Below are 21813 nucleotides of genomic sequence, written 5' to 3'. Positions count from 1 at the left end.
GCCGCGGGCCGGGACGCTGCGGGGCGCTGGGCGCCCGAGTCAACGTGCGCGCGCCCGCACGCCCCGCGCAGCACCCCGCACCGCCGCGCGCACGCACGCCCCGACGCTCGCCCGCGCCGGCCGGTCTCCCACGCAGTGGGCCGTGGGCGCCGGAGCCCAACGCTCCGGGAGTGGAAGGCCTCTCCGCGCGGCGCTCTCCTGCGGGCACACCGCGGCGCGCCTTTGCCACCCTCACCTCGGGCGTGGGGACGCCGCCGCGGCCGCACTGTTCCCATGGGTGACCCTCTGGAGGGTGGGTCGTGGGGGTCCTGGCGGCTCAGGCCCTACCGATCAGGCTGGGGGCTCCGGGTCCAGGCCGCTCCCACCTGCTGGCCGCGGCGGCCAATGAGAGCCTGGTCTGGTGATGTCATGCCCCGACCGGACCCTGGTGACGAAAGTCCCAGGTCACCCGTCAGGGAACCAGTGCAAACCCACCCGCGGGGGTTCCGGAAGTTTCCACTGCGGCAGCGGAGTGCGGCCTCGCCCCGCAGCCTTGCGCGCGCCACCACGTTTGGCCTTCTGGGGTGTCCCCGAGTCACCCCTCCCTCCCCCCCCCCCGAGGGTCTTCTTCCGTGGGCCCCCCCTTCATTTCCACTCGTAATCTCATGGTCTCATCTTCATTCCCACAGGTGTGCCCTCATCCCCCAGGAGTGTCGCACGTCACCTTTTCTCCCCTAAGGGGGTCCTCAGCCACACTTTCAACGTGCCAGTCCTCCCATGCCACCCCCACCTCCCGTGTCGTGGCCAAGGATGTTCACTTATTCAGCCCCAGCCCCGACTGAGGTTGTCAGTGTGTCCGAGCGTGTGTCCGTCCGTCTGTGAATGTCGGTCTCTGTCTGGAGCTGTCACTGCATGCGAGTGTCCGTCTGCGTGTGTCTCCGCAGCTTCTGTCCGTCCGACACTGTGCGTGTCTGCTCCGCCGCGGCGGGCCTTTCGGTCGTGTCACCGTGTGTCTGTCCGTCTGTCGGCGTCTGTCACTGGAACCCGTCTGGGCCCCGGGGTCTCCGGGTCTCGGCTCCGAGGGAGGGAGAGGGAGGGCAGGTGGCAGCCCGCGGAGGCGGGGAGGGGCGGGGGCGGAGACAGTGGGCGGGGGCGGGGGCGGGCGGGGGCGCCGTGCGGCCCGGAGGGGGTGTGTGCGGGGGGCCGGAGGCGGCGGCTGTCAGAGTCGGCTCAGCCTGCGCCGGGGAACATCGGCCGCCTCCAGCTCCCGGCGCGGCCCGGCCCGGCCCGGCTCGGCCGCCTCAGGTGAGTCTCCCGCCTCGGCCGGGACCCTCCCCCGGCCCGCGGCCCATTCCGCGTCCGGGGAAAATGTGCGCTCTCGGAGGGATCCAGGCCCCCAAACGGGACGCCCCCCGCGCCCCCGGGCCTGCCCAGCGACGCCCCCCGCCGCCCCACACTCATCCTTAACTCTTGCCTCTCCGCCGAATACTTACGGTCGCCCGCGCGGGAGCCTGCACCCCGCGGGGCCGGCCGCCGCCTCTGCTCTGGAATTCCTGTGGGGACCCCCGAGCGTCCCTTCCCCCGCCCGCCCAAGTCTGAGACCACTGGCCGACGCCCCCTGCTTGGGGCGGAACCCGAGCTGCGCAGGTTCCTGGCGCCGGGCTGGCTGCCCCCCCTCCAGATCCCGCAACCGCAGCGCCCCTGCGCAGCGCCCAGCCGAAGCCCCCTTCCAGGCCCAGGCGTCCCCCTCCCACGGGGACTCCGTCTCTATTTTGGGGAAAGGGGAGGCTCAGCGGAAGCCCCGAGTTATAATTAGCCTCACTCGGGTTTCCTAGTTAATCTCCAGCACCACCACCACCACCCCCCAGCCGCAGGGCGGCGGGTGTTGGCTGGGTGAGAGGTGACCGCCGGGAGAGGGGGGGAGTTCCGACCCGGGGAATTTTGATCCCTTGGCTGGAGATGCCGGAACCGCAGCAGCTGCTGCCCCAAAATAGCCCCCTCGCCCCTGCAGCCGGGGATCTCCGGAGCTCCGAGAAGACAGGCGTCCGGGTTCGCCCTTCAGACCCCTCCGCAAGGCCCGCGAGCCTCCAGACCCCCGCCCCAAGTTCCCGGCTCCCGGACTCGGGGCGGGGAGCGCCGTCCTTTTCTCGGTCTCTACTGCCCCCCACTGGCGGCAGCGTGCCCCTCAGCATCGGATGGATGGGGGACTCGAGTCCTGGGGGGGACGGGGCTGACGAGCCTGTTCCCTGAGGCTGGGCGAGGCGAGTGCGCAGCCGACCGGCACCCACGGGTACCCCGTGCCGGACAGTGGATGAGGAAGGGCAGGGTGGGGCAGGGTGTGGAGTAAGCGGGATTTGGGGTGCCCCGGGACCTGCAGCTCCCACACCCTTGAATGCCCAACCCACCCCCCAGGGTCCCCGACCCTGGCCAACGCCAGAGAGCCTGCGCCTTCACGCCACCGCAAGCTTCCCCATCAGCGCCTCCCGTCAGTGAGGGCCCCGCCCCTGTCGGGTGGCCTGTGTGTGGACTGCGATCTCTGGTGTGGGTGCCCACACTGCTCACGCCGGGCCCAACGCAGTCCACCCCGTTGGGGGAAGGAGGTGACGGTGGTGGGCCCTCTGTGGGGCAGCTTCGGGAAGGTATTGCCCCCATCTCTGGCCTCATCTGGGTTCCCTGCGTTCATCTGTCTGGGTGTTGTGTCTGTGTGCCTGTCTCTGTCCCCTCTTGCTTCTCCCTGTCTGTGTCCTTGTCTCTGCCTGTCTCTCTCCATTTCTCTCCCAACCTGCCCCACCTCCTCTGCAGCTCAGTGATAACCCCTGGGCAAGAGTGTTACCTAATCTCCTTGCTCCTGGCAGCCTCCGGCCTTCACCCTCTGCCTTTCTTTCTCCCAGCAGAGCCTGCCTGCCCTGGCAGCCATGAGGCCCCCCTGGTGTCCCCTGTACACGCCCTCCCTGGCTGCCCCAATCCTTCTCCTCCTCCTCTTCCTCCTGGGAGGAGGGGCAGAGGCTGAGGACCCAGAGCTGCTGGTGACGGTCCGTGGGGGCCAGCTGCGGGGCGTCCGCCTAATGGCCCCTGGAGGCCCTGTCTCTGCTTTTCTGGGCATCCCCTTCGCAGAGCCACCTGTGGGCCCCCGTCGCTTTCTGCCACCGGAGCCCAAGCGGCCCTGGCCAGGGGTGCTGGACGCCACAGCCTTCCAAAGTGTCTGCTACCAATATGTGGACACCTTGTACCCTGGCTTCGAGGGCACCGAGATGTGGAACCCCAACCGCGAGCTGAGTGAGGACTGTCTCTACCTCAACGTATGGACACCATACCCCCGGCCTGCGTCCCCCACCCCTGTCCTCGTCTGGATCTACGGGGGTGGCTTCTACAGTGGGGCCTCCTCCCTGGACGTGTATGATGGCCGCTTCCTGGCCCAGGCTGAGGGGACCGTGCTGGTGTCCATGAACTACCGGGTAGGAGCCTTTGGCTTCTTGGCCCTACCAGGGAGCCGGGAGGCCCCAGGCAACGTGGGTCTACTGGACCAGAGGCTGGCACTGCAGTGGGTACAGGACAACGTGGCAACCTTCGGAGGAGACCCAATGTCAGTGACTCTGTTTGGGGAAAGCGCCGGTGCCGCCTCAGTGGGCATGCACCTGCTGTCGCCTCCCAGCCGGGGCCTGTTCCACAGGGCTGTGCTGCAGAGCGGTGCGCCCAATGGCCCCTGGGCCACAGTGGGTGTGGGAGAGGCCCGCCGCAGGGCCACACTGCTGGCACGCCTCGTAGGCTGTCCCCCGGGCGGTGCCGGTGGCAATGACACAGAGCTGGTCGCCTGCCTGAGGACACGGCCCGCTCAGGATCTGGTGGACCACGAGTGGCACGTGCTGCCTCAGGAAAGTGTCTTCCGCTTCTCCTTCGTGCCCGTGGTGGATGGAGACTTCCTCAGTGACACACCCGAGGCCCTCATCAATGCTGGAGACTTCCACGGCCTGCAGGTGACTAGTGGCTGGACGGGGTGGAGCTGACTCCTCTAGGCCTGTTCTCCCATACCCCACACCCCCAGGGACCCAGGCATGAAGGCACCTCAAGACCCAACTCCCAAAGGCCTGGGCTTCTGGCCCCTGGCCAAACCCTCCTCCCTGAGACCTCAGATCCCAGGGTGGTCAGTGGGACAGAGAGAAAAGGAAACGTGGGTACATTTTCTCTTTCTCTCTGTCCCTTCCCCAACCTTATAGTCTCTTCCTCCGTGGTTCTGGGTCTATAACTATTGCTCTCTTTGGCTCTTTGTCCATCTGTTTCTGTCTGCCTGTCTGTCTGTGCCCCCCCCACCCCGCCCCCTTCCTCCATCCTGTCCCCCCAGGTGCTGGTGGGTGTGGTGAAGGATGAGGGCTCCTATTTTCTGGTTTACGGGGCCCCAGGCTTCAGCAAAGACAACGAATCTCTCATCAGCCGGGCCCAGTTCCTGGCCGGGGTGCGGGTCGGGGTCCCCCAGGCGAGTGACCTAGCTGCCGAGGCTGTGGTCCTGCATTACACAGACTGGCTGAACCCTGAGGACCCCGCACGCCTGAGAGAGGCCATGAGTGATGTGGTGGGCGATCACAACGTCGTGTGCCCCGTGGCCCAGCTGGCTGGGCGACTGGCTGCCCAAGGTGCTCGGGTCTATGCCTACATCTTTGAACACCGTGCGTCTACGCTCTCCTGGCCCCTCTGGATGGGGGTGCCCCATGGCTACGAGATCGAGTTCATCTTTGGGCTCCCTCTGGAACCCTCGCTAAACTATACCGCCGAGGAGAGAACCTTTGCTCAGCGACTGATGAGATACTGGGCCAACTTCGCCCGCACAGGGTCAGTAGTACTGAGGGGAGGAGGGCCTCCGGGAGCCAGAGAAGCAAGAGCAGGGGACACGGGGAGAGGCAGACAAGCAGAGACAGGGCCAGAGAGGGGGGGAAAGTTCACAAAAGAAAGGAGACTGGAGAGGACAGCAGGGAGGCAGCTCCTGAAGAGACAAGGACAGAGGGGGAGGGAAGCAAAGAAGAGAGAGACAAGGGGACAAAGGAGTTACCATAGTACTGAGGAGCTTGAACTGTGCAGAACTGGATTCAATCGGCCCAGTGGTGAGTGTGGCATGCACATATGCATGGATACTCACACACCAGTTTACCTGTCCCAAAAAGGGGACCGGAAATCGGACAGCACATGGGTGTTGGCAAAAGCAAACAAGATGTTTGTAAGAAAGAGGACTGGGCCTGGTTACATAGTAAGGGCTCAGTTTTTTAAGTGGAGAAACAAAGACAAAGATGGAGGGGTAAAACAAGGAAAGGCAGAAAGAGGGAGGGCAGAGGAAAGGGTTGGCTCCAGATGATGGGGGATTCGGGAGACCAGAAGGAGGGCCGAAGGCGGTGGTGGGAAGGAGGGGATGGGCTCTCCACGGAGCAAAAAAGGGCACGGCGGGGGAGGGGGGGCCCGGGGGAGGGGGGGGAGGTCAGGAAGCAGCCCGCGTCCTCCTGCTCTGGGTCTCCAGGCCACAGTCCCAAGGGCAGGAGAGGGGGAGGCAGGCTTGCCCCAGGCTGAGCCTGCCCTTTCCTTCCGAAGGGACCCCAATGACCCCCGAGACCCCAAAGTCCCGCAGTGGCCACCATACACGGCGGGCGCGCAGCAGTATGTGAGCCTGGACCTGCAGCCGCTGGAGGTTCGGCGAGGGCTGCGCGCCCAGGCCTGCGCTTTCTGGAACCGCTTCCTACCCAAATTGCTCAGCGCAACCGGTAGGCAGGGGCCAGCGGGCAGGGGCTGGCGGGAGAGGGCAGAAAGGGGGAGTGAAGAGAGAGAGGGGAGTGGGAGCGGGCCGGGTGTAACCCCTCTCTTCTCCCCCCCCAGCCTCGAAGGCTCCCAGCACCTGCTCAGGCCCCGCCCACGGGGAGGCTGCCCCGAGGCCCAGGCCCGGCCTTTCCCTGCCCCTCCTTCTCCTCTTCCTCCTCCTCTCCCGACTCCTGCGGCTGTGACCAAGGCCACTTACCCCTCCGGCCTCAGGGGGCCCCTCCTCTAATGAGTGGTCGGACAGTGGGGAAGGGCCCCACTCAGGGATCTCCGACCCAGCGCACCCTCCTTCCTCAGAGAGACTCAAACTGGCCAGTGCTGCGAGGGGGTGGTGACTTACGACCCGTCTCAGGGACCCACACGACTTTGTTGTTTAAATGGAATTATTTGGAGCCTGAGCCTGGGGGGGGGGGGGGCGGAGAGGGAGGGCCAGGAGCTAGATAGCACCCCCTTGAGGGGCTATAACCGTCAACCATTTCTGTCTCTTCTCTTTTCCCCACCAACCCACGGATCCTCCCTCTTCTGATCCTTTCTGCCCCCCTATCTTCCGGTCATTTTCTCCTCCCTCCGCCTTCCTTCCCGCCATCCTTCTCTGGCTCCGCCTCCACCCTCATCCTTCCTCTGGTCTTCGTCTTTCGCGTATTCTTCTGGTCCTCTTTCCACCGTCCTACGTGCCATCCTGCGTTCTCCTTGTATCCTCCTGCACTCACGCCCCCCACCTTGTACGTTCCCCGACCTTCCCCTTGTCCTCCTCCAACCCATTTGCCGGGCGCCCTGGCCGCAGACACGCTGGACGAGGCGGAGCGCCAGTGGAAGGCAGAGTTCCACCGCTGGAGCTCCTACATGGTGCACTGGAAGAACCAGTTTGACCATTACAGCAAGCAGGATCGCTGCTCAGACCTGTGACCCAGACTGGACCCCCACGTCTCCCCGCCCTGCCCGCCCCGCCCGGCCCCCTAGCTGTATATACTATTTATTTAAGGGCTGGGATATAACACAGAGAAGCCCACCTCCCGACTTTCCCCGGAGGCTCCCCGTCCTCTGCATGTTTCGGGCCGAGCCCCCCTCCCCCCCCCCCCCGCGGTGCCTTGGCCCCTCTGGGCTGCCAATAAACTGTTACAGTCACAGGAGTGTGCGCGACTAGGGAGCGGGGAGAGGGCCTCAAACACCAGGACTGAGCAGACGGAAGGGCGGGTGCAGAGCTTGGTGAACTTGCGGATCTCTGTAGTGGGGCGGAGCGCGCCCGCTCCTACCGCCCCGCCCCGCCCCGCCCCGCCCCGCCCTAGGAGGCGGGGCTCGCGCGCGCGCAGTAACCACGACGGCGGCGCGGCGGTGCATTGTGGGAGCCTCGGGGATCGCTGTCTTCTCAGCCCACGCGGGTCGCGCCTCTGTTGCCGCCACCGGAGACCGGGCGAGAGCGTCCGCAGAGCCCGCGCGCCGGTCCTGCCTGCGACTAGCCCAACACCCAGGGTAGAGAGGGAGAGTTGGAGCCGGAGTTCCCTCCGCGCCGCCAGGACACATCAGCCTGGTCTCGGCCACCGCCGCGCCCGCCGACCGCCCTGGAGCCGCTGAAGGACGTCCACCTGGGCCTGGCCCCGCCCGGCCGCGGCCCCGCTCGCCTGGCCCTCCTCTCGGGCCACTACCTTTACTATCACTACGGCTGCGACGGCTTGGACGACCGGGGCTGGGGCTGCGGCTACCGCACCCTGCAGACGCTGTGCTCATGGCCAGAGGGCCGGCCCGCGGGCGTGCCCGGGCTGGCCGAAGTGCAGGCGGCCCTGGAGGACATGGGCGACAAGCCCCCCGGGTTCCGGGGCTCCCAGAGCTGGATCGGTTGTGTAGAAGCCAGTCTCTGCCTCGACCACTTCGGAGGGCCCCAGGGGCGCCTATGTCACATACCCCGTGGAGCAGGGCTTCAGGGGGAACTGGAGAGGCTTTACTCCCACTTCGCAGGGGGCGGGGGGCCTGTAATGGTTGGGGGGGATGCGGACGCCCAGTCCAAGGCCTTGCTGGGGGTTTGCCTGGGATCAGGCACGGAAGCCTATGTTCTGATATTGGACCCTCACTTCTGGGGTGCCGCGAAAAACCCTAGTGAACTACAGGCTGCTGGGTGGGTGGGATGGAGAGAGGTGGGCACAGCCTTTGACCACAACTCCTTCTACAACCTGTGTTTGACCAGCCGCAACTCCCAAAAGCAGCAGCACGCGCTGGACTGAGGCTAAGGTCCCAGAACTGAGAGGTCTCTGGCCCCAAACACAGTCACCTACCCCCTTTCGTAAACGTAAAAGCTACCCTGGGCCTTTGAAGTCCATAAAATGGATGGCCTGAGCCCATCTTGGGGGTGGGGGGGGGGAGAATTTGGGGTGGTATGTAATAAACAGTCAGTCACTATGGAAGTGCTTTTATTGGCAGTAGGGTTGAACGTACAAAAAATTCTCAACTGGATGGGAGGAGGCAGTCACAAGTATAGACGATACCAGGAATGAGGAAAAGCTCAAAAGAAATCCACATCATCTGGAGCATCCAGGTCACGGTACTCCACAATAGCCCGTGGGTCTCCTCGGACCATCCTGGGAGATAAAAAAAGAGGTAAGATGGAAGGAGAGTTGAAGGTCCCTAAAAGGGAGCTTAAAGAGGGCAAGAAAGCTTACACATCACACCTTAGCTCATTCTCACCTGTTTCGAGGCTTCCCAGGATAACCTCCTTGGCCTCGAAAGGCATCATAGTTCCCTCGACCAGCACCATAGGGGGCATGAGGGTATGGAGGCCCTCCCGTGGGGACTGCAGGGCGGACGGCACCAGCTATGAGAGAGATCACTGTTGAGTCGAAAACCTGTGACCTCAACTACACCTTGGTTAAGTTCCCTTTCTCCCAGCCCCTCATAATCCACCAAGCCTTTTCATGTCCCTCCTATACTTACCTCCATAGCCCAAGATGGGGGGCCGGGGCTGACCATAGGGCATCAGGCCCTGTGGAGTCTGGTGTGGGTAGGGGAGTCCCGGGGTCAGGCCTGGGGGGAGTACAACATGGACAGGAACATGAATTACTGCGGGGGGGGGGGGGGGGGGGGGAATGACAACTGGCTTTTAGGAATATGGCCTGAGAGTGGGATACAAGTTTTCAGAGGACCACAAGGTATGAGAACCAGAGTCCTTGAATAGTCAAGGGAGAGGGAATGTGGCAGACCCTCATGGATCGTATCTTACTCTGGGCAGGGCCAGGTGGCTGGGCTGGCTTGATCTCGGGCAGAGCTGGGCGCTTGGCATCAGTGAGAAAGTTGTTAAAAAACGCCACCTCCTTCTTCACTTCCTCAATTTTCTCTGCATGCTTGTTGAAGATATGTTTGCGTACAAACTCAGGGCCCTGAGGAAAGAGGAAAAGGGTCAGTCAGAACACGGCAAGCAACGTGGAAGGATGATCACACACACACCCCCCTCCCACCTATTCCACGGAGCCCATTCCTCCCCAGGCCTGAGGAGGCTTCTGGCTCCACCCCCTCCTCCCACAGGTCTAGCGCACAACTCCCTAACATCCCAGACCTTGAATTTCTTGCCACTGAGAGGGCATAGCCACTTATCCTTGCCCAGTTCCTGAGTGTTAGAGGTGACAAACTTTTCCACTTCCTGCTCGGGGTCTTTGCGACCCATCTTCTGAGCCTCTTCCTCTGAAAGAGATTCCCGTACACTCAGCAGTGGAGCCAGCTTCTCCTCGAATGTCTTCTGCCACTCTAGCACTGTGATTTGGAACAGACGACAGGTTGGGGAGGGGAGCCAGAAGCAAGGAATAAGAGATAAGGGCACCTGGCTGGCTCAGTCACTACAGCACGTGACTGCTGATCTCAGGGTTGTGAGTTTGAGCCCCACGCTGAGCATCAACAATCAAAAAGGAGGGGATAAAAGGAGAGGGTGGTAGGGCACTGCTATCCAAACACATCTAAGGCCAGAGGCAACTGAAGAGAAAGGGAAACCAAAGGGGAATCAGGACCGGGGAAGCTGGGAGCCCACCTTCTCCATGACTAATGCGGTTGGGTGGCATGGGCCCACGAACGTGGATGATGCCACAGCGGTTGGGCATTTCATCCTCATTGGGGTACTCGCACGTGTTATAATAATCCAGGGAATGCACGATGCGCAAATAGAGGAGGAGTTTGTCCAAAACCTAAGAGAAATGAGCAGCTGTGAGTTCACCACACTCTTGCCCCTCCGATGCTCTAAACCAGGAGGATCCTGCCCGCCTGCTCTTGCCACACTCTGCTCTTGCGGGCACCTTGATCAGTTTCTCATCCCGCTCCACGTTGATCTCTGCCGGGTTCCCCTCCTTAGGGGGCTCCTCAGGGGGGGCCCCCCCACTGCTCCCGAGCAGCTCCTCCTCCTCCGCGCTCACTTCCTCAATCAGATAGTCCGTGATATTCTTCAAGATTGGGTTCTGGGAGGGCAGACTCTGGTGGGGAGGAAAAAGAACAGGTGAGGCAGAGAAGCCCAGGAACCTCTTCACGTGAAGCAGAAAGGAATCCAGGGTTCACTGGGCCTATTACCACTGTTTCATTGTTTGTCTTTTTTTATTCATTCTATCCCTAGCAAATTATCACTAATGCCAACCTGTCCTGCTGGAAGCTGGAGGTGCTGCCCAGATAGAGAGCCCAAGTACAAGGGGTCAATACCACAGATCAAGTGAGACAAGACCAGAGGTGCCCAAGCAGACGACATGACTGCTTTTGAAAAAGTTCCACGGGGAGTCACTGACTGTTGGCAGAGGAGGTGTCCCAGGGTCAGAGGCCCAGAGCTGGGTCCTGTCATCCAGCGTATGGATCAGTTTGGCTGCCAACTTGATGTCGTTGCGCACGATCTGCTTGTGCTGGGTAATGCCATTGATGTTGCGGACTCGACGGGTCAGGTCTCTGTTCACACCAGGGCTCAGCTCACATTCTCGGAGCTGGAGGAAACAAAAAGCTTACCAACACTTGCCCCAAAAAGCAGCAACTCAAAGACTGGCCTACTAATTAGATCAGTGATTAGACTGAGCTCACGGAGAAAAGGGACCAGAGAGGTCTTACTCGCAGTAACAGCCCCAGACCCCAGCCCAGAGACAACAGCATATTCTTAATGTGAGCAGACTAAGTGGATGAAATAGGGGGCTCGACGGGTGAATCAAAGAACAAAGGAATCCGAGGTTGTGTGCAACTGAGAGCCCATTCCGCACTTACTCGGATATTCTGCAGGTTCCAACAGATCTCTTTGATGTTAACACTGCGGTCAAAGGTCACCCAACCACGGCGGAAAAACCTACAAAAGAAAGGGTCAGCATAATCCTGGCTGGTGGAGGAGATGCTGGCCATTAGCCTTCCCCTGCACCTTATCTCCAGGGCATCCAGGGTCACTCTTCTCTCCATTCCTCACCTCCTCTCAGGCTGGGGTTCTGACAGTGCCACACGCATGAAGCCGGGGTATCTTTTACAAAGCTGGAAAAGCAGGGGAACAGAAACCCCACTGAGCGAGTCAACGTTACACTTCTTCCTCTAATCCCCATGTCCTCAGAACCCTAGAATTGTCTTTGAATCTTAACTCAAGCAAGGAAAAACCAACAAAGGACGTTAAGAGCAATGATGCAACTGGGGCCTGCCCACAAAAGACACGGGCCCAGGAGAAGGGGGCTTCCCTATTAGAGAAATAGGGATATGCTAGAAGCAGAGCCAGATTATCTTCTTCCCACCACCAAAGATGGAGCCCGGATGCCATTCCTGCCCCCAGTAGCGCTCTCCCCACTCACAGAAATGATCTCTGCCCTCGAGATGTTGGGTGCGATGTTGCGCATGAACAGGGAGCAAGTCTTATGGAGGGGACGGGGTTTACATTCCAGCCCCGGAGTGTCCTTAGGCTTCTCCCTTTCTTCTTCTTTGGGCTTCTCCTTTTCCTTGAGTGCTTCTTCTATGCAGGAAGTGGTGGGAGTTGGTGAGTTTTTATTGTCAATGTTGAAAGGGAAGATAGAGAAGCTATCAAACTCCTGCTACGTCATCTCCCCAAAGGACCCCCCCTCCTTTATCAATTTCACCCACCGTCACCTCCCCTACCCCTATTCAGTAGGAAGAGAATGGAACAGAAACAAAATAAAACCTACCAGCCTCTTCCTTCTCTTCCTCAGCTTGGCCACTCTCGGACTCGGACTCCGACTCGGACACGCTGCCTTCGTCAAAGCTGTCGTCACCGCTGTGCTTCCTATTCCGCTTCTTGCTACTCTGTGAGAGCCACAGCAAGACAAGGGGAGTCAGATAGCCAGGACCCCAGTCCTGACATTGACCCCCGAGCAAGAAACACCCTAGTTTTGTTTTTTTTTTAAGACTTAAAATTTTTTTTAATGTTTTATTTTTTTAGAAACGGAGCACGAGCAGGGGAGGGGCAGCGAGAGACAGACACAGAATCTGAAGCAGGTTCCAGACTCAGCTGTCAGCACAGCCCAATGTGGAGCTTGAACTCGTGAACTGTGAGATCATGACCTGAACTGAAGTTGGACTCTTAACTGACTCAGCCACCAAGGCGCCCTTAAGATTTATTTTTGAGAGAGAGAGAAAGTGCAAGCAGGGAGGGCCAGAGAGAGGGGAACAGAGGATCCAAAGCAGGCTGTGCTGACACCAGCGAGCCTGATGCGAGCTTGAACCCACAAACCACAGGATCATGGCCTGAGCCAAAACTGGACATTCAACAGACTGAGTCACCAGGTGCCCCTACCCTACCTTTTTGGCATCTTTCTCAGAGTCGTCTTTCTTCTCTTCCTTGTCCCCATCACCCTCAGATTTCTTAGTTTTGTCATCATTAGAAATGTCATTTTCAGCCTGCAGGTAAAAAGACAATCACAGGCATGTCAATCTTCCCTTCAATCTGTATCAGAGCCCCGCCCCTCCCCTACAGCTGAGCCCAGAAGTCTGCCTCCACCTCTCCCTGGACCAGGATACAACCTTCCGGTCCCCCCACCCCCGCCACGGAAGCTGCTCTATTCTCCTCCCCAGGTGCTCACGGGCAGCACCCAGCAAGCCCAGCCCACAGACCTGTTTGCCGTCTTCTTTCTTGTCATCCTTATCATTGGCCTTGCGCTCTCCATCCCCCAGGCCTGGTCCAGCACGGCTTTCCTCTTTCTTGCTGGGCTCCCCAGGCTTTCCCGCCTGCTCCTCCTCCTCCTCCTGCTCCAGGATGCGCAGATCGTTCTCTGTCCCTCCTTCCATCTTAATCACAGCTGCCAACAAAGGGAGCAGAGGTCACAATCCCAGGGCTGTGACCTTCTGCCTCTGGTTTGTCAATGGACTTCTATTTCCCAACCAAGATCTTGGTTACCAGACACCCTCTTCCCCTCCCAAACTACACACCTGCATCCAGCATCTTGACGATGGCATCAGCTTTGTCTATGTCCAGGAGAAGACTATCAAACCAGCCACTCTCCATGAGGGACAGGAATACCCTCAGTCTGTTTTGCAGGGCCCCCCGGGCCTCCTGCCGACGCTTCCCCACCTCATCTGGGTGGTACTTAGACCGAAACCTGGGAAAGGAAGTGGGGAGGGGAAGAGACAAAATAGTCACTGGATGCCAGGGCCAGGACATGGGGAGGGGCCCAGGAAAGTCAGGGCTTAGCCCCCATCCTCTCACACCCACATAAAACCATGAAAGCAGAAAGACTGGGGAGAGGGGTGCACTAGAACCACCCAATACCCCCAAAAGGAACCAGAAGTTCTGCTCGGAGAAGATTTGGGGGAGAGCCAGGAACTAAGAGCTCTGGATTTGGGAAGAGCAATGACTACAGGGAGAGGCCAGGGTTAGAGAGGCAGAATGATCGCCCTGAGTCTCTGGGAAACACTAACTTGAAAAAGTGTAGTTTCCCAAAGCTTCCAAGAGGAAGGCTAAGGAAATAGTAGGCCCCAAAGAACCTCCCTCTCCTTGTAAAACCCAAACTAGAGTAATTAAAAGGACTGCTCCCACCAACTCCCTCCATCCCTAGGTGGAAGACAGAGGGAAACCTGAAATGCACCAGACAGGAAAAGCCAAAAAAGGCAGAAAAGCTTTCTCCCCCCTTGGGAAGAAAAGGAGATGGTGGAGGGACAGGAAAAGACCAAAGGGAGAAACTGAAGTGCCCTTGTAACCTCAGGTACTGCCCACAGGGGGAGAGAGAGGCGGGCGGAGGATCAGGGTAGAGCATGAAAAGGAAACATTTATAATAGGGGGGGGGGGGGGGGGGCGCAGAAGAAAGGAGTATGAGAAAAAACAGAAAAGGAAAGTGTGAGAAAGTCCCAGAAATCGAAAACAAAGGGAAAAACAACTAAAGGTCAGAGAAACTGAAAAAACCAGAGAAAAGAAATGTTAGGTGAGGTGCAAGGACAGGGACAAAGAAAGAACAAAAGGTACATGAGAGAATGAGACCAGGACACAGAGAAAGAAGAAAGAGGGAACAGTGACAGACAAAACAGAACCACAAGTTGAGCGTGAGAGGAAAGGAAAGCCGCAGGCGTCACCTCCAGGATCTTTACCTTGGCCGCTTGGTCAAACAGAGCTCAAGATTTAACTAGCCGCGCCCAGGGCCCATGCTGGCAGGTGGGCCACCGGCTGGCTCCTGGCTGGGGCGTCCCGGCCCAGATGCCCCACCCCCGCGGGGCTCCGCGGTGGGGGCCCTGACTGACTAGCTGCCTGAGCAATCACATTCAGCTAAACCGCTGCATTGTGCACAGCGGTGCCCTGCCTGTCTGCCTGGCCGGGGCAGCGCGGCTCAGCCCAGGGGGCTCATGTATGGGCTGGGTATGGTGGGGGTGGAGGTGGGTTTGCTCCGAGCTCCGTCGATGAGCGGGTGTAGTTCCCAGTTCTGGCTCTTTTCAAGGAGGAGGAGCAGAAAGAGGATGAGGAGGAGGAGGAGCAGGAAGGGGGGAAAAGATGGTTGATTAAAATCAAAACATCCACAAAAGGAAAAAAAATTCAAAATTCTTTTCTGTCAAACGACCCTGAGATCTTTGCTTTTTCTTGTCTGGATTCACTCGTTGCTTTTGGGAGAACACCACAGCCACACAGGGTCCCGGCGATCAGGGATGACAATGACCCAATACCAGCAAGTGGGAAGCAGTCTGTTTGCTGCCCCAAGGGAACAGGTGGCTCTGGCCAGCTGCCTGGAGGTGTCCCACTCACTGAGGACAGAGGGGAAGCGAGGTGGGGCGGGAGGCCGTGGCAGACGGTGAAGTGAGGAGGAGAACCCATCAGCCAATGCTGTTGTCCTTCCCATCCCCCGCCCCCAGGAAGTTCTGGATCGGGGGAAAATGGGAGAGGACAGGGCTGCAGGCTCCACTGGCGGGGCCAGGGGACACATGCTAGGGAACAGACAGGAGGAAAACGGGGGCACTCACCACTCCTCATCTTTATGAGCCAAAAAGAAATCTTGCATCTGCTGCCTTCGAAAATCCAGCTTATAGTCATTGTAACGCTTTACAGCCTCAGTCTCGTCCACAGAGTCATCCAATGACAGGAGAAACTCCTTGAAAGTCTTCATCACCGGTGGTGGCACACCCAAGTCAATCTCTGCGATGCTGCCCAGCCTGGGGGGGGCCCGGTCAGGAAGTCTTGGTTGTGGGGGAAGAGGGTGGGGGGGATGGGGGGGCCGAGGTAGCCAGCTGCCCCCTTCCTTTGCCCACCACGGACACACACCATAGGCACCAACTGCTTCCCGCCCCCACAGGCACCCCTCTGTACCTAACCCACTTCCTGGCTCCAGCTGCGGTCTCTGGCAACCCCAATCCATCCCCCAAACCTAACAACTCCCTTTTCCCAGGAACCCCAGAACCCCAGGTCTTTACCTGGCCTGGATAGGCAGAACATGGTGCTGCATGATGTGGACGTCTGGGTGGCCCCAGGGCTGAGGGGGGCCATAAGTTGGGCCCCCACCCCCCCCAGCATAGGGCATCTCATAGCCACTGTGGTATGGGTCAGAACTGTGCTCATCCCTGAGGGTAGGGGACACAAAAGTCAGACAGAGAAGGGCATCATGTCTCCAGAGCACGAAGGAAGACGGGACAGAGGAAGGGGCATATGGAATGTGGGCTCTCATCCAAGGGTTTAAAGGGACAAAAAAAGGGGGGTTTATAGGAAGTCCTCCAACTTCCTATAGGAAAGGAAATGACACAGTCCTCAGCCAAAGTGCCAACAGACAGCCAAGGCCCGGTGGAACTGAGGCTAAGGAGAGAAGGCAGAGAAACCGTTGCCACCTCACCAGTCTCGCCTCATGCGCTTTTGTGGGGGGCTGAGTTCATGGCGGGGAGGAGAGAAGCGCTCTCGCCGATTCCGGTCATAGTCCCGATATTCACCCCGACTGCGGCGCTCCCGGCCACGGTCCCACTCTCTGCCGATTAAGAACAAGTAACGGTCAGAGGACACAGCCGGCTTACACTCCTAGACATGCTCTTCCTATCCTGAGACACCAGACTAAAAGCCTACAGTTACAAAACCATTCTCTAAACAGAAAAAAACTTGCCTACTGCCATCGCTTCAGCCGTCACCCGCACACTGATGGCTGTCCAACTGTTCCTCCAGACCAGCACCAAACACCCACCACTATGGCCACTGCCACCTCAAATTCAGGTCAGAACTGAGCCTGTCACTTCTACCACTTCAAGCCCAAACTTGCCTCCCTCATCCCGTTTCCCACTCTCGGGTGTATCAGCACATCACCAGGTATCCGACTTATCAAGTGTCACCCTCACCCCTCATTTGTTACTGGTTTCTTAATCCTCTGCCTCAGTGCCTATCAAGGCTTTCCTCTTCCTTGCCCTGCCCGCCAACTTCCCTAGTCCCTGTGCCCTGACCCCAGTCCTCTCTCCTGTAACCACAACATCAGTGTATCCACCTCTGGTCCCTCCCACTCCTCTACTGTCAAAGCGATCTGTCTCAAACACAGAGGTGATCAAGCCATGCCCTTCCTTGCTAAATGCCAGTATACAACACTCTTCATAACCTTGGCTCCTGGTGTCTGTCATTCCAGCCTCTCCACTAGTCACCCGCCATCTCCATCCCAACCTTAAAAAGAAAATCCTTTGTTCTAACCCAGCAGTTTTCCAACTTTTGGTCTTGAGTCCCCCATCCCCACCTTACACTCTTTAAAATTACTGTGCAGGGGCACCTGGGTGGCTCAGTCAGTTAAGCATCCAACTCTTGGTTTCGGCTCAGGTCATGATCTCACGGTTCCTGAGTCTGGGCCCTGCATCAGACTCTGTGCTGACAGCACAGCCTCACTGGAATTCTCTGTCTCCCTCTCTTTGCCCCTTCCCCGCTCACACACTCTCTCCCTCGAAAGTAAACAAACATTTAAAAAATAAATAACGCTATTGTGCACATCGAAGAGTTTTTGCTTATGTGGATGGCATCAATACTATACTCAAAATTAAAACAAAGGGACACCTGGGTGGCTCAGTCAGTTGAACGTCCGACTTTGGCTCAGATCATGATCTCACGGTTCGTGGGTTCGAGCCCCACTTTGGGCTCTATGCTGACAGCTCAGAGCCTGGAGCCTGCTTCGGGTTCTGTGCCTCCCTCTCCCTCTGCCCCTCCTCTGCTCGCTCGCACTCGCTCTCTCTCAAAAAAAAAACAAAAACATTAATAAAGAAACTAAAACAAAAAATTAACACCTATTAATTGTGAAGTTACATATCAACATAAATTACATCTTTTTATGAAAATACAGCTATTTTCCAAAACAACATTTAATGAGAAAAGTGACATTGTTTTTACATTTAACAAATCTTTTCAAGGCCTGGCTTAATACAGACAGCTGGATTCTCACATTTGCTTCTACATTCAATCTACTGTAATGCATTGTTCGGTTGAAAATATGAAGAAAATCTAGCCTCACAGATAGGCAGATGGAAAAGGGAATCCTTTTAATAGTCTTCTCAAGAAACTAGGGATATTCTTTGATACTACCCAAAACTTGACAAGAGATAGTTTCTTTTATTTATTATTATTTTTAATGGTTATATTTATTTTTGACACAAAGAGAGACAGAGCATGAGCAGGGGAGAGGCAGAGAAAGAGGGAGGCACAGAATCCAAAGCAGGCTCCAAGCTCTGAGCTGTCACCACAGAGCCCGATGCAGGACTCAAACTCACGAACCATGAGATCATGACCTGAGCCAAAGTTGGACACTCAACTGAATGAGCCACCTAGGCAGCCCCCCCCACCTTTTAAAAAAATGTTTATTTACTTATTTTGAGAGAGAAAGAGAGCAGGTGCATGCCAAGAGCAGGGGAGGGAGAGAAAGGGAGAAAGAGAATCCCAAGCAGGCTCCATGCTGTCAGCACAGAGGCAGAGGAGGGGCTCAATATCACAAACTGTGAGATCATGACCTGAGCCGAAAACCAGAGTTGGACATTTAAGGCACTTGGACAGCCAGTCGGTTAAGCAGCCCACTTAGGCTCAAGGTCATGATCTCTCTTGAGTGGTTTGTGAGCTCGAGCCCCACATCAGGCTCTCTGCTGTCGGCACAGAGCCGACCTTGGATCTTCTGTCCCCCCTCTCTGCCCCTCTTCCACTCACATACTCTCTACCCCCGCCCCCTCTCAAAAACAAATGTTAAAATTAAAAAAAAAAAAAAAAAAGACTTGGACATTTAACTACTGAGCCACCCAGGTGTCCCACAAGGAACATTTTCTACTCTGCTACATTTAAATCCATTGTTCTATCTTGCTCTGTGAATGGATCTTGGCACATTTCATTATACAATATCAAAACATTATATTTATTAGTATTACCACCTAGCTCATTAGAAAGTCTTAAAGTAATGGGAGGCTGTGAAACTCACACTGGTAGATAAAAGTTTTCTAAAATTTCAATTTTCACTGCCAAGTTCCACTTCCTCACTGGCAACAAAGCTAACAATTTTCCTTGAAGTAACATAGATCCTTAGTCTTTTTTCAAAAAAAATGTCTCTCAAATACCCAAACAGGAATAACCACTGTCCAATAATCTTTCGTTCAGGTAAAAACGACATCTCACCAAAGCAACCACACACCTGTTAGTTCAAGTCCAAACTCAGCTCTTCTTTGAGATAACCACTGTACTCCTATACGCTGCATAAATGCTTCATGCAGATTTCTCACTCATCGTGTGTGTTATGAAGACACGTAGACAAGAATTCAATTTAACAGAATTTAAAATTTTTACTGCTTCATCAAGGACATTAAGTGAACCTGTTTTGTTTGTGTTTTTTTTTAACTGTTTGGTGCCACTGCCTTTATTTGCACTAAGACACCAACGGTTCCCCCCGCAATACTATGAACCAACAGAGAAAATGACCATACTCCTTCAAGTTACTATGAAAAATATAGTTATAACACCACAGATCCCGAGGGTCTGTGGACCACATTTTGAGAACCACTACCCTAAAAAAACTAGACTATGGGTTCTTTTCTGCACACAATGTTATGTCCCCAACTCCAAACTATTCACTCAATCTGTGTCTGGGGAATTCTCAATCATCTTTCCAAGTCTTGCTAAGGGCCACTTTCCTGCAGCTCTCTCTGACATATAACCTCCACCTCTACTCTCCCCTCCGTTCTAAGTTCTGTTCTTTCAACACTTAACCATCTTTAGGATGATCTCTTATATACACTCAATTGCAGGGCACACCCAAGGCCATTTTGCCCCCCACTCCAAGCTCCAGACGATAAACTCTTTAACTACAACAAACACTTCCTACCTATCTTCAGAATTCAGAACAATTTTGATTTTCTTCTTTCTTAGAGAAACCAGGGAAAACAAAGAGCCACAGTCCCCCCAGTGAAGAGATACAAATTGAATGATTTCCCGAACTGTTTTTTCAAAATGACACTGAATGACTAAATACTATTACAGTAAGTCACGTCAAGCTTTTTTTTTTTTCTTTTTTTTCTGGTAATGTTTCCAAGTCAAGCGTCATCAGCACTGATATTGCTGATTAGATTCGTGGTGTCCTTTATATTTACAAAATTTTGCACGGTTGCCCTTAACTTCATTAGTTTGTTTGAAACCACCTCTCTGTGTGGAAACACCTTAATGATAATTAACTCCAGAACATCCCAGAAAACTAATGACTAGCTAAGTCAAACCTAACCAACTAACCTAACCATCACTGTCCAAAGAACTCTTTCTGATTTTAGGGAAGACAACTACAAGATATTTAACCATATTTTGCCAGGGAACAGGTCTGATCTGACAACCTCTCCAAGTCAAGTCAATTCGAAAGCGTCACTTCCTTTGAATCCACACCTTTGAGGAGTAATTTACAAACAAGAAAATGCATGCATTTTAAAAACATTACTTCTTCATACTCCAACTCTTAGGTCTACTGCTTTGACTTCATATACGTTTCAAAATCAAGCCATAGCCAGCTAGCTCTCTGGCAAACAGCGAATAGGTTGACCCACCGGAAACAGTCAAGCATAAGCGACTTCATGTGGTTCGCCCTATATAACGAATAAAGGCAATGCAACGAGGGAGGAGTGCAAAAGAATGAGAAAGGGTGAGAAAACTAAGAAAAGGAAGTCTTACCGGTCATTCCAATCGTCTCCTCGACGTCTTTCATCTCTTTCGCGAGAACGGTCATAGTCGCTGCGCTCTCTTCTAAACTTGTCCCTGCGCCTTCGGTCGTACTCGTCGTCACTGTCCCCCATGGTGCGGTGTGAGGGGGCCTGGAGCCCGGACAGAGGTGGTCAGGGTGCGGAACAATGACCAGGGCAGGAAAGGACCCAGAGCGGCTCCGGGGCAGCACGCCCGCCTCCCTCCGCAAAGGCCAGCCTTCCACTGTCCCCGCCATCCCAAGCCCTCTTCCCGCGCAGGTGGACGGCTCCGACACTCGCCCCCAGGAACTCCCTGCCCACGCCCGCCCGAACCCCCTCCCTCCCGCCCGCCGCAGCCCCGACTCTCCAGGCCCCGCCCCTCCCCCACCTGGGAGCTTCGCGGCCGTTAGTCTCGCGCTCCCGCGGGCTAGTTTTCCGGGAGACCTGGGCCCGCCTCTCGCCTCGGGCGCGCGACGAGGGCGGCGCGGACGGTGAGAGGGAGACGCGAGGCTCTCAGCGAGGAGGCCGAGGAGACGAGAAGAAAAGTGGGACAGCCGGGGATGGGCGGTCGGCGCGCGCCGCTCGCGCTGCGCCTGCGTCACCGTCGGGACGGGGCCCCAACCACAAAGTAGTCCCCCGCGGCCTGAACTGGAACTTAAAGCACACAGCGAGAGGCTGGGAGCACCGCGGGATGATGGGAAGGGGCGGGGACCGGAAGTCTCGCGTGCTCTCTGGAACGAGAACTGCGCGCGGACGAGAGAAATTACGGGAGCCGAGGTGGACCAAGCGAAACCTCGGCCGGGTTGTAGAGCCTTATGAGCGTGAAGGAGCGCGTCCTCCCGTTGAGGTCGAAGGTCGTTGTCACTCGGATGTGTCCGGGGTCTGAACCAGTTCGTGTCCAGTTGTTGTCCCCCCAGCCACCCTGCTTGGGCGCCTCCTGACCTCATCGGGGCGGTTTTCTCCTCCTGGCGCAGGGCAGGGAGTTGGGGAATGCAGGCGTTTAGCGGGGTGGAGCAACCATTTTAAAGCATCTCCCACCATTTTGTGCTGCAGCAGAGAACCAAGCTTTTTGCTGCCTCAGTATGCACCATATGCAAAGCCCTGTGACTGCTGTATCTCAACAGAGGCGCCCCGTCTTGTAAGCGAAACCGGCAAATCTGTCTTATCCCCAACCAATGCTTGGTTGGGATAGGCTATAGGTTGAAGTCTTGATCAACAGGGGGAGTCTGGCTTGCCCCAGATTAAATGCATCACCACCCGGGAGATAACACCCAAGTCCTTGTTCAGGGCGTGGAGTGTGAGGCTTAAGAGTAGGAGATGCTGCCTCCCTGGAGCATGCCGCAGCTCACTCCCAGCACGCTCCCAGCACGGGGAGAGGGTGTACAGTGTAGTTGCCAAAAACCAGGACTAGGACCAAGAAGACCCAGGCTCTGACCTTGGTACTGCCATTTGGGAATCATGTCATCTGAGATCACTTCTATAAAAACGCAGGGA

The 21813-nt window shown here is 56.6% G+C and overlaps 3 protein-coding genes across 14 annotated transcripts; 2 read left to right on the top strand and 1 right to left on the bottom strand.

Moving 5' to 3' along the window:
- The first annotated feature begins 135 nt into the window (after positions 1-135).
- Positions 136-8267, top strand: ACHE (acetylcholinesterase (Cartwright blood group)). Of its 5 annotated transcripts, none has more exons than XM_043559750.1 (6): positions 136-292; positions 669-822; positions 2874-3953; positions 4319-4803; positions 5551-5720; positions 5833-6142. In XM_043559750.1, the coding sequence occupies exons 2-6, from the start codon at positions 757-759 to the stop codon at positions 5955-5957; spliced, it is 1926 nt and encodes a 641-aa protein (XP_043415685.1). In that variant the 5' UTR covers positions 136-292; positions 669-756; the 3' UTR covers positions 5958-6142. The 5 variants fall into 5 exon arrangements, with proteins under 5 accessions (XP_043415685.1, XP_043415686.1, XP_043415688.1 ...); XM_043559751.1 differs by lacking the exon at positions 5833-6142 and adding an exon at positions 6557-8267 and having other exon boundaries at positions 139-292; XM_043559755.1 differs by lacking the exons at positions 136-292; positions 669-822 and adding exons at positions 1195-1284; positions 2392-2579.
- On the top strand, positions 7560-8267 carry UFSP1 (UFM1 specific peptidase 1 (inactive)). The gene has a single exon (XM_043559757.1). The coding sequence runs from the start codon at positions 7560-7562 to the stop codon at positions 7986-7988; it is 429 nt and encodes a 142-aa protein (XP_043415692.1). The 3' UTR covers positions 7989-8267.
- Positions 8158-21659, bottom strand: SRRT (serrate, RNA effector molecule). Of its 8 annotated transcripts, none has more exons than XM_043559745.1 (20): positions 20708-21659; positions 20312-20451; positions 16002-16130; positions 15589-15735; positions 15142-15354; positions 13129-13298; positions 12814-12998; positions 12502-12600; positions 11889-12006; positions 11541-11695; positions 11171-11232; positions 10978-11056; positions 10518-10706; positions 10041-10214; positions 9779-9932; positions 9314-9507; positions 8981-9137; positions 8695-8784; positions 8449-8575; positions 8158-8342 (listed from the first exon to the last, which is right to left on the bottom strand). In XM_043559745.1, the coding sequence occupies exons 2-20, from the start codon at positions 20431-20433 to the stop codon at positions 8267-8269; spliced, it is 2640 nt and encodes an 879-aa protein (XP_043415680.1). In that variant the 5' UTR covers positions 20434-20451; positions 20708-21659; the 3' UTR covers positions 8158-8266. The 8 variants fall into 8 exon arrangements, with proteins under 8 accessions (XP_043415680.1, XP_043415679.1, XP_043415684.1 ...); XM_043559744.1 differs by having other exon boundaries at positions 11541-11698; positions 20708-21658; XM_043559749.1 differs by having other exon boundaries at positions 15142-15330; positions 20708-21656.
- Positions 21660-21813: the final 154 nt, after the last annotated feature.

The sequence above is a fragment of the Prionailurus bengalensis genome, chromosome E3 (genome assembly GCF_016509475.1).
Source record: "Prionailurus bengalensis isolate Pbe53 chromosome E3, Fcat_Pben_1.1_paternal_pri, whole genome shotgun sequence".
Lineage (NCBI taxonomy): Eukaryota > Metazoa > Chordata > Mammalia > Carnivora > Felidae > Prionailurus > Prionailurus bengalensis.
This window is presented reverse-complemented; position numbering and strand designations above follow the sequence as displayed.

What these genes read in the sequence shown, in the direction of transcription:
- ACHE (XM_043559750.1), top strand. Translation starts at nt 757, where the DNA reads ATGCCACCCCCACCTCCCGTGTCGTGGCCAAGGATGTTCACTTATTCA. An exon ending in CAGCCCCAGCCCCGACTGAG is followed by an intron (nt 823 to 2,873) that starts GTTGTCAGTGTG and finishes TTCTCCCAGCAG; the next exon opens with AGCCTGCCTGCCCTGGCAGC. An exon ending in GAGACTTCCACGGCCTGCAG is followed by an intron (nt 3,954 to 4,318) that starts GTGACTAGTGGC and finishes CTGTCCCCCCAG; the next exon opens with GTGCTGGTGGGTGTGGTGAA.
- UFSP1 (XM_043559757.1), top strand. Translation starts at nt 7,560, where the DNA reads ATGGGCGACAAGCCCCCCGGGTTCCGGGGCTCCCAGAGCTGGATCGGT.
- SRRT (XM_043559741.1), bottom strand. Translation starts at nt 20,433, where the DNA reads ATGGGGGACAGTGACGACGAGTACGACCGAAGGCGCAGGGACAAGTTT. An exon ending in GCTCATAAAGATGAGGAGTG is followed by an intron (nt 13,299 to 15,141) that starts GTGAGTGCCCCC and finishes TTCCTTTCCCAG; the next exon opens with GTTTCGGTCTAAGTACCACC. An exon ending in CGAGGGCAGAGATCATTTCT is followed by an intron (nt 11,233 to 11,540) that starts GTGAGTGGGGAG and finishes CTGCTTTTCCAG; the next exon opens with CTTTGTAAAAGATACCCCGG.